Source organism: Rattus norvegicus, chromosome 11, assembly GCF_036323735.1.
Source record: "Rattus norvegicus strain BN/NHsdMcwi chromosome 11, GRCr8, whole genome shotgun sequence".
NCBI lineage: Eukaryota > Metazoa > Chordata > Mammalia > Rodentia > Muridae > Rattus > Rattus norvegicus.
This window is the reverse complement of record NC_086029.1, coordinates 16,012,091-16,022,839: the sequence shown is the minus strand read 5'-3', so window position 1 is coordinate 16,022,839 and position 10,749 is coordinate 16,012,091. Positions and strand designations below refer to the sequence as shown.

The 10,749-nt window shown below is 41.8% G+C and overlaps 1 protein-coding gene and 1 pseudogene across 2 annotated transcripts; both read right to left on the bottom strand.

Moving 5' to 3' along the window:
• Window positions 1–1,376: 1,376 nt before the first annotated feature.
• Window positions 1,377–2,441, bottom strand: Polr2e-ps1 (RNA polymerase II, I and III subunit E, pseudogene 1; annotated as a pseudogene).
• Window positions 2,442–3,451: 1,010 nt separating this feature from the next.
• Window positions 3,452–10,589, bottom strand: Cggbp1 (CGG triplet repeat binding protein 1). 2 transcript variants are annotated; one of them, XM_006247975.5, is made up of 3 exons: window positions 10,438–10,577; window positions 9,678–9,890; window positions 3,452–7,390 (listed from the first exon to the last, which is right to left on the bottom strand). In XM_006247975.5, exon 3 carries the CDS (start codon window positions 7,369–7,371, stop codon window positions 6,868–6,870), a length of 504 nt encoding a protein of 167 aa, XP_006248037.1. In that variant the 5' UTR covers window positions 7,372–7,390; window positions 9,678–9,890; window positions 10,438–10,577; the 3' UTR covers window positions 3,452–6,867. The 2 variants fall into 2 exon arrangements, with proteins under 2 accessions (XP_006248037.1, NP_001099370.1); NM_001105900.1 differs by having other exon boundaries at window positions 3,456–7,393; window positions 10,438–10,589.
• Between the last annotated feature and the right edge of the window lie 160 nt (window positions 10,590–10,749).

Below are 10,749 nucleotides of genomic sequence, written 5' to 3'. Positions count from 1 at the left end.
ATAATATAAGCACACTGTAGCTGTCTTCAGACACATCAGAAGATGGCATCAGATCTCGTTACAGATGGTTGTGAGCCACCATGTGAGTGCTGGGATTCGAACTCAGGATCTTTGGAAGAGCAGTCAGTGCTCTTTAGCAATGAGCCATCTCTCCAGCCCCCATTTTTCAGTTCTTAAACAGGTTTATTTGTTTCCTTCATCTGTTTGGTTTTATTTTCCTGTATTTCTTTAAGGGGTTTATTAATCTCTTCAATGGTCTTTAATGGCTTATATCATCTTTGATTTAAGGCCATCTTCTTGTGCCTCAGCTGTGTTACGATATCCAGGGCTTGCTTGCTATGGTAGGATAGCTGGGTTCTGATGGTCTCTTATTGCCCTGGCTCTGGTTGACTATGTTCTTATGCTGGCCTTAAGCCATCTGGTTGTCCCTGTTGCTGACTGGAATGTTCCTAATGCTGGCAGGACTCCTGAGGGAGGCAGGCAGAGCCATGGGCCTGGATGTTCCTGGGGTCCTGCAGGCCTTTTGGGGAAGGTAGACAATTTTCTGGGCCAGATGATGGAGGTGAGGGGATAGCATGCAGCTCGCCTCTGCTGTTCCAGGTGGACCAGGTAGGCAGGCTTTCTTATAGGACCTAGGCTCACAAGCTGGAAGATGGAACTACCCACAGTGGACTGGGCCCTCTCTCATCAATCACTAATTAAGACAGTTCTAGGCTGCATACTGTCCCCCCTCCCCCTTCCCCCTAATGCCTCCTGTTACATATATTTTAAACGTGCTATTCGCATTTATAGGATACACCCCAAAAGGAGGAATTTAGTAGATTAAAAAGAATGTATAACAATGTTTTTAATATTTTGTTCTTATGTATGTGACAGCTTTTCTTTATGTGCACCCTGTGCATGCAGAGCTTGTGATGGTGAAGAGTGATGAGTTCGGGGAACTGGAGTTATACCTACTCTGGGTGCTAGGAATTAAAAGTCTTCTGCAAGAGCAGCAAGTGCTCCCAACCCCCGCCCCACATCATTATTATTATTGTTGAGTAGGTATTAAATAGCACGGTTAATGGATGTGGAGAGGAGGAAGCAAGACAGAGTGCAAAGCGAAGCACTGCTTTCATGCTTAATTAGAAAACTTTGAGCATTTATTACGATATACATATACCCGGGGGCTTGGGTTATGATAATCATTAATGAGTATTTGTCTACATATACTCGTGTCTTTCTTGAGACTGAACAGTCAATTAAGGGTTTGGCCTTTGTGCACGTTTGGCTTTTTGTTGTTTTGGGGTTTTTTTTGTTGTTGTTGTTGTTTTGTTTTTGTTTTTTTTTAATCCCAAAGTATTTTCAGTCTCCAGAACGCTAGATTTCCCCTGCAGCTACTGCACCAAGCGATAGGTGGTGTCTCACTGGGGCAGATGATCTTCACAATCAGCCCTTGCTTGATCCCAAAGTACTGTGTCACAGGGTCCCCGGATCTGGATTCTGGGCAGCTGGCTCTCAAGAAGCTTGTACCGAGCAAGCAGTTCGGTCACCTCCTTGGTCATGATTACATGCTCAGGGACTAGCTCATGTTCTGCGATATTGATGAGCAGTTCCTTCTGTAGAAACTGTTCCAGTGCCTACTTAGGGACCATGTCCACAAATGGACCGCTTGGCGGAGGGTATCCTGCCCTACTGCACCACGATCAGTGCCTGTTCTCCTCCTGCGTGCGCTGGCAGTACACCTTGATGGTCTTGATGCCCACCTTGGGCTCCTCTGGAGAAAAAACAAACATCTGGTCTGTGGGGTCGACATTGTGGGCCACCGGCATGGTGAGGTCTGTGCGCCTTGGTCATCCTTCACTGGGTTGTCATCAGACTGCGCCTTGAACTCCTCGAGTGTCTGGTTCAGCTCATCCTGGGTCACCATGTACCCTCGGTCATGACAGTGAAGCTTTCTCCACTGGGGTCTTATCTGCTCAACTCAAACAACCAAGATTCCTTTTTTTTTTTTTTTTTTTAATTTCTTTCCAGACAGGGTTTCTCTGCGTGAATGTGACCCTGTCAATCCTGGAAATTACTATGTAGACCAGGCTCAGAGAGATCCGCCTGCTTCTGCACCCAGAGTGTTGGGATTAAAGACAAGCACTACTACCATGCCGGCTTATTTTACTTTTTTAAACATTATTTTTTACCCTATGTGTGTCTGGTGTCCCCAGAGACCAAAAAAAGGAGGTCAGATCCCCTGGAACTGGGATTACAGATGGTTGTGAGCTACCATGTGGGTGTCAGCGTTGGGGTTACCTAGTACTCAGAAAACCATTCATTCTCAGCACCCCATAAACCAGGTGTGAGCAAGCAGCAGCCACTTCCTGTTTCCGAATCAGAGCCGACCCTGGACTTTTCTTCTGAGGCAGGGTCAGGAGGTCGAGAGTAGAATTGCCATCAGCTGAAGCCTGCATGAGTGGACTCCACACTTTGAGAAGGGATGCATCCTAGCACCTGGGAGGCTGAGGCAGGAGGATTAGCCCTTCTTGTGCACAATTTGCTAAAATACTTATGGCAGGTTCTTTGTAAGGATTTCAATTTCACTGCTTGATAGATTTTAATTGGAAATTGGTATTCTATAAGTTATAGAATACCAGATCTCTAAAAGATACATTTCTGCAGATATTCGATTTTTGTGGCTTTTAAAAAACAAGTCAGTTGCCTAGAAACAAAGACCTATTTTCTTGCAGCATGCCACTGCACTTGAGTCCTGAGGGGACATTTCTCTATGTCATATATAGCACATATAGCATCAGCCACATTGCTTACTAATTACTTTAATCTTAACAAGCTGACGTTCTTTAGAAAACCTGAAGACAGTTCTCCAACAGAAAACTGAATAGTATGGGTTGATCCCTAAGAGCTTTTCTAACATTTGGTTTCAGTAAATAAAACACCATATTAGTTCATTGTTCTCTTGCACAGATGTGAGTGGAGGCAGGGGCATGCCAAACCATGTAATAATTTAAAAGACAATCTTATTATCTTAGTTGAAGAGTTTTGAAAACATACAAGAGGTAAACAAGGTCTTTTACACACATACACACCCATTTAGAACCAGTTCTGCTTGTGGTTAACTGATGTTCACGACATTTCTAAAGATATATGTGCACCCGTGTGAATTTATATGCACTTGCATGCTGGTGTCTGACAAGTCCTTAAGAATATCAGATCCTCTGGAATGGAGCTATAGGATGTGGGGTAACCACTCAACTATATCATAGCCCCTTCATAATACTTGTAGAAGTACAATGTTCCCATTAAAATGTTGACTGAACTTGCCCACTGCCTAGTGTTCTGGAAGAAAAAGGCAGTTTGAAGCTTAGATGTCTCCGTGCCTTTTACAAATAAATGACTGGATGAAAATCAAAATTCAATAGGCAAAACTTTGAAATTATGAAAAACAAAATAGGATTTCAAAAACTTTTGAATTTTTTTTTGCAATTTATTTCTAAATATCACAAACTTTTAAAAAAGCAACACATTCATACTAAAATACGTGCATGAGCAAAAATAAAAAATAAGCACAGGAGTACGAAAATTAACATAGTAAAATTTTAATACAGTATTCTGGATACAAGTAGAATAGCACTAAGTAAAGGACTGTAGTTACCTCAGCAGCCTGGGAGTATGGGTTGAGATCAACCAAGGTTTAGAATAGCCCCTTCACATTTCATCAGTGCTGACCAAAGCCAAAGCAAGCTAGGATGGAGACTACAACTAACCTTCCATGTTAACCAGTTATTTTAAGGTGACTTACCCTCACTTAATGGCAGTTGAGGTAAGTTAAACAGAGAGCCCTTACAAAGACTAAGAACCAAATGAAAACTTGTTTCTAGCCTTTGTTTTAGGTCACCTTAAACTAAAATGCTTTTACGTACTTCTTAACATTCATGTACACATTCTTTCAGGCCAAAGTTTCAGCTTGGGAATCTTGCCAACTGTATGTCCAACTTCTGAACATTTGCAATCAGACAAATTTACTGTATAAAACAGTAAGATTTACTTGTTAAAAGTTTTCTGGTCCCTCAAAATTCAGTAGGGCCACAGGCAATAACTGGAAGGAACATTTACTAAATAATATTAGAAAGCCTTAATCAAAGATAATGGATAAAATAACTATATAGGCTCTTCATAAGCAATCTAAGTTCTCACTCTGTAAAAGAAAAAATGATTACAATATCTTTCAGGCTTGCTATATGCCACAAATAATGAAAAAGAAACCAACAGGAAACTCAACAAGCTAGTAACTATTTACTGTCAGGATACAGTGAGGGTCTGGAAGACATACTACAATACTGAGAAAACATTAATAGGTAATCATGTGCTGAAAGCAGTTTATAAATGAAACATTACAAAGCTTGTGATAATGCATCCAATTAATAAGAGCGAGCTGCTATTGTTCCAATAGTATAGCATCATCCTACCACTACATAAGGAAGATTGAAGCTTCTGTACACAAGTTCACTTTGCTCCTCTCACATAGCACACGCCTTAGACATTCTCATGTTACCTAACATGCCAATCAGAGTTTTGCAAATCTTTACCAGTTTGTGCAGGCTACAATAACTGGTTATTATTTATGAGACAAAATTTAACCAGTTCCAAAAAACAAATGTTCATAATTGGTGAAGAAACATTGATACTAACTTTCCCCCAAGGGAATGGAAACCTCATTCTAAGGACATGATACAACCCTAACAGAATGAACTATGCCCCTAGATATTCAAAAATGGAATTAGTTGCAAGCCTGGAAAAACAGTTCTATAGGAACTAAATAACTGTGAAATTAGTAATAACTGTAAGAAAGGCAAAGGTGAATTATTTTCCTAGTGCAACATTAAACATGTTACTGGACTACTAGAAGTTGTTCTGCCAAGTTTACTGACAGTGCATAGTCCCAGACAATAGGGAATAGTCCAAATTACATGGAATCCTGAATAATTAAATGATCGTTTTTCTTCTGAAAATAGCGGTACAAAACTCAATTATTTTAGTTGCTTAGATTTCCTACCCTCTTAGGCAATTTAAACAAGGTTGCCTGCAAATTCCTTAAGGAAGTGGAATCAGTTACTGTTTACTTTGCTGCTGGTTTGTGTTTACCAACTGCAGTTAGTAAACAACTACTAGGCATTTATATGCTACATGAATATAACCAAACATGAGAAAATAGAAACTGCAATTTTTTAGAACTGATTCTTTTTTCTTCCATAGCAGGCTTTTAAAATAAAAACAAAGCAAGTGGTCATTTTGACAACCTGAATTGGGAAGGTTAAATCTATAAGACAAGCTGTTCTTAAAAACACAAATTATTGCTCAGCGTGATTTACACGCCCTTAATCCCAGCACTCAGGAGGGAAAGAGGCAGGTAAGTCTCAAGGCTAGCCTCCAGTGAGTTCCAGGAAAGCCAGGGCTAAATAGAAAGTCCCTGTGTAGAAAGAAAAAAAAAAATCAAAACACAAACCTCACAAATTATTTTTTCTATTAACTTTGGCTTTTTGTTTAATGGAAATTTGTGGCACAATGACCTCAAAGATAACTCCAAGTCACACAGGGCATCTTGCCACTGATTTAAAATAGAAATATAACTTCAATGTTTTCAACTATTTGATTTGTTTTAATATTAAAGCTCTAATCTAAGTCTTCACTTACTAAACTTTTAAAAAATATAATTCAGATCTGATGAAGAGGACTTATCTGAGCTAAATGACTTCTAATAGGCTTACACAACAGTGAGGTTCAGAGAACCTAAACATGGTTGACCTTTAACAGAATTGATTACTTCCTGACTCAGCATCCTGCTTTATTTTTACTATAAAATTCTTGCCTCATTTTCTGGATTGTTTAGCATCCAAGTTTTAAAACCTGCATCACCAGAGGCAAAGTAGTAAAAGTGAAACTAAATTTCGTTTCTAGTCTATTTACCTAAATAAACTCTTATAAAATCTTATGGAAAAATTAATGTATAGAAAGAAATTTTCTTATTTGTTGTCAGCCAAAATGTAACTAAGTCCCTGTAAAAAGAGAAACTGGAACCACAGTGTATTTAAATTAAAAGATCAGTCCTGTAGTCTTAATACCACGACATAAAAAAAGTTTGCAAATCCAGGACGGTATTTAACACGAAAACTATGGTTTGAAAATTTTTGTTCAGAGTTCGAGACTAAAATCTCATCACTGCAAAAATCCCCCATAGCTTTTGGCAACGACATTAAAGAGCGATTTTAGTCTTTTGGTCACTTGAAGCTGCTACTAAATACATGTCTTTAAAAAGGAGAAAAAGAGACCTTGAGGAAGTGAAGTTTAGGCAATTATTTCACATACAAGTAGAATGTAATTTGAGCAGTCATTTCTCCGAGAGAGCTCAAGCTCTAAAAGCATTTCCGGCCTTCTATTCTATTTTGAAAATAATTTGAACTTCTTTAAGGTCCTGTGAGAGGCAGCAGCTTCAATTTTCTCGGCTAGTTCTTAATCCAAATAATTTTGTAACTTTCCAAGAAAAAAAAAATCATACATGGCAACAGGGCTACAATGCAGGGAAGTTCTTCCATGCACAAACATTTCAGGAGAACATCCATCAGTTTTAAAGATAACCACCAGGTTTCAGATAGCCTAATACACTCCTAGCTAAGTTTTACTTTATACCATCAGTGACTAAAATTAGCAGGAAGTTTTGCAGTGAGGTTTCTTTCTTTTGCCTGCAACTATATACACATTGCAAAACTATTTTGTATCACATGATTTAAAATGAAATAAATATAAAAATGAACCACACAATCAACACATTAACTTTAATACTCCACATTATTTATCTTGATCACAATGGTCATAACTGCCTTGTCAACAATCTTGTGAGTTGAGGAGCTGATTTTCATTCTCATATCCATCAGGCAGATATGCTCTCCTCAGCTGGTCTGACTTAGGTATGGAGCCTCCGTTCTTCACGTGTCGAGACAGGAACGCTCGGACTGCTGGATGGTCAGCCTTCTCCAGGGGGATGTTGGCTTCCAGGCACATTTTCACAAAGTCCTGGATAACACTGACTTTCTCCGTCTGCGCAGTACTGTTGCACTGAAGAGATGCAGTCAGGGGCCTCTGCTTCTTTCTCACATTTTGCTCTTCGAATTCTGCCTTCCTCTTCGTGTGAGTCTTTGACTTGAGGTGGTCACTGATGGCAGACTTGCGAACATGATTCAGCACCACATTGCAAGAAGTGCAGAAGAGCTTGCCTCCATCTTCATGAAGCTCACCTCCAAATTCAGTGACTCGGTCCAGAGGGGTGACGTACAAAGCAGTCTTAGAACGATTTCTAGCAGGCGGTGCTGTGACGACAAACCGTTCCATTTTGTCTCTGGATAAGGCTCTTCTAAGACAAGAGAAAGATGTTGGTATTATGCTAACAGTTCATTCTAGAAGTGATTAACAATAAAAGGTAGGGTTATAAATACTTTAAGGGTAAAGATTAAAAAAAATGCACCCCTTCCCCACCCACCCCCAAAAAACCAAACCCAAAACCCTACCAAACTTAATTGGGTGATCCTATCCTCCAAGTACTCTTAGTTCAATTTGTAGGTTGTATGTCTTTTAAACCTTTTCTGAAATAGTCAAGGAAACAAAAACTAAAGCAAATTAGCAGTATACAGCACGGTTTATTTCTTGACATTTGTGTGTATGTGGCATATGTCTATGTGTACACCTTATTGGTTTGAATAACTTCTCTAATTGAACCCAGACCTGGGATTATAGATACATACTGCTGGGAATCTGAAGTCCACATACTTGCATAGGAAGCACATATCCTGCTGATCCCAATACCTTGATTTTTATGACAAATAAATTAGACTCATGAAGAAGTTCTCAAAGTATTCAAAATGTGGCTATCATTTAGAAAATCACAATCATAGCAAACATTCAGAGTACTAAGAATACTAATCTTGCCCAAGTTAGACATGTGTTCAAGTTAAGAAGCTTTCTTTCTTGCTGGGAACGTGATTTTGAGAACTCAACAATGTTCAAATCTGGTAGCAAAACTTACTTTCCAAAGACAAAAGCAAGTAAAAACTGAAAACACCATAAGCAAGTGTAACTCTTTACAATGATACTACAACGTGAGAACTACATGTAGTTGACAATAAGCACTGCTTATTTCAGACAGATCTCAATGCCTGGAGGTGCACATCCTTTAATCCTAGCACTCAGGGAGGCAGAAGCAGGCCTGTCCTATGAAGAGAGTTCTAGGACAGCCAGGGCAACACAGAGAAGCCCTATGTAGAAAAATCAACCAAAGAAGAGCAAAGTCTCACTGTGTACACAGACACCTATCTTTGCCACCTCCTGAAGAGACTCAAACTATAGGGCACCATGCCTGGAAAAATGTATTTTTTAAATATATGTATATCTCTACATTTTTAAAAGGTGATAGTCAAGATAAGCCAGGATGTTCTTTAACATTTGTTTTCCTATTTCCATTGAAGACTAATTTTTATTTCCCTTAACATAGTGCTCAATATGTGCTGGGAAGTCACTGAAAACTTGATGTAAATGAACAGCTGGATGTACAGTAGTGGCAGAACAACTACCTAGCATGAGCTAAATTCTGGGTTTGACCTCAGTATTGCAAATACACACACACACACACACACACATACACACACACACACACACACACACACACACACACACACACCTCTAAATTAAAACAAAAATGAAACACAAACAGGAACAAAAAAGCCAAATCCAAATAATCAATCTCCCATTAACCATTGATCTATACATTTAGAAGCCGCTTAATACTCAATTTAGCCTAGTAACAAAAACTCAAAACACGAAAAATAACCCTGCTGTCTCCTGGAACTATGCCTCTGAGTTAACTTCTTATAATAATCAAGACATGAGATACTACACTGAGTAATTTTCTGTTATAAACACGGTGATGAAATACTTCAAAGTATGTTCTGAAGAATTAGTTTTTATAAATAAAGTGACAAACCACAGAGTTTACTTGCTGGGCAACACCAAGATTCTTTCAACCTTTGGTCAGTATGTTGAACAAAATCTGTGGACTTAGCCATTCATGAAAATTCTGTAAGACACAAAACGTCTAGAATTTCACATGCTTACTTTTTGCTGATTTCTGCCCTGTTACATCTTTGGCACACAAGTATAACTTGTGAGATACTGTGTTAAGGTATGGGTTTTTCACGGCAGAAAAGACAGACATCATGATGAATCCCACCTAATGTACTCTGCAAATTATCATTGCAAGTGTCTGCAATTTCCGTAAGAACTCTGTACCTATGAAACAAAACTGTTCTAGTAACAAAGCTGTTATGAAAAACTGGGGGAACAGGTAGAATTTTTCTTTGACTACAAACTTACAGAAAATGAATCGGCAATTCTGTGCTAATGTGAAGCCTGAACTTTTCTGATCTTTTAACTTGAAAGATCTGCTGTTGATACTGTCAATGCAAATAACCACCTCGTAGAGAGGCGATGTTGGTTACTTGTTAAAGTATTTTCATAGGTCGGAAATATTTTAAACAAATGAGGAAGTTAAGAAGTTAAAGCGCCAAGAGCTAGCTAACAAAAGCCAAGCAGTCATTTACTAGTGCAAAACTAAACTCCTGAGTTTTCAGGTCGAGAATATTTACCGGCTTAATTTCCAGGTGTTTTTTTATCCCCCCTTGATATTAAGTTGTGACGGTTTTCCGATGCAAAACTACAGACGCATCCAATCCTAGAGACTTTCCGTTTGTTCAGACCCGGAGACGCCTTCGACTCAGTTTTTCAACAGGTGGTGGTGGGGAAACAGTTTCTGGGCTTGCACCCTATTTTCCCTGCGGCGCCGGGAAGTCATGCCTTTACTGTAAAACACAAAAACAAACAGAAAGAAAAGATGGTGGAGGGGCGGGAAAGGCAGAGCCCAGGCCCGCGGCAGAGCGTTTCCTGCTCCTCAGTACACAGGTGTCTTTGCCTTCCGTGCGCGATCCCTAAGCTCAAGCCTCAAGCTAGCTCGGCTCGCATGCCCCGGGGCGGGTGCCCCACCGCCCGCGCGCTCCACAGGCCCGAGGCCCCGGTGGGGGCGGGGAAGGCGGGCGCGGGCCGCCCGACGTCTAGACAGCCTCCTCGGGCCGCGCTGGCCGAGGAGGCGCCCCGACGCCTCGACCCCGCCTGCGGGCCGGGACCGGGATCGGGGCCGCGTCCCAGCTGTCCACCGAGGACCGGAGAAGTCGGTTACTCGGCCGACTCCGTGTCTGTCCCAGGGGAGGGGTCGGCGGGCGCCAGCCGAGGCCGTCGCTGTCAGGCTGCCGGTCTCCTCCCTCCTCCTCCTCTGGCCTCCGGCCCCGCCCCCGACTCCCTCGCACAGCCCGAAGGCCCCGACCCGCCGCCTATACCAACGGCCAAGCCCACCTTCCGCCTTCTCAGCTCTTCGGGACCGTAGGAGCGGGCCGCCGTTAGGGGAAGTGCACGAGCCCTCGCCCGGAACGAAAAGAGGAGGAAGAAAAGGCAGAGCAACGGGATGAAGGAGATCCCGTTGCGGCCGCCGCCGCTGCTCCTGCTGCTCCGGGTGCTCCGGCTGCTCGGGCTGCTCCTGCCGCCGCAGACGCCGCAGACGCCGCAGTCGCCGCAGTCGCCGCCGCCGCCGCCGCCGCCGCCGCCGCCCGAGCGAACCCCGCTGCGGCCGCCGTGTCCCCCGCCGCGCCCCGTCCTCCGGCGCGCCCT

Coding starts and splice junctions, on each gene's coding strand:
- Cggbp1 (NM_001105900.1), bottom strand. CDS start 7,371: ATGGAACGGTTTGTCGTCACAGCACCGCCTGCTAGAAATCGTTCTAAG.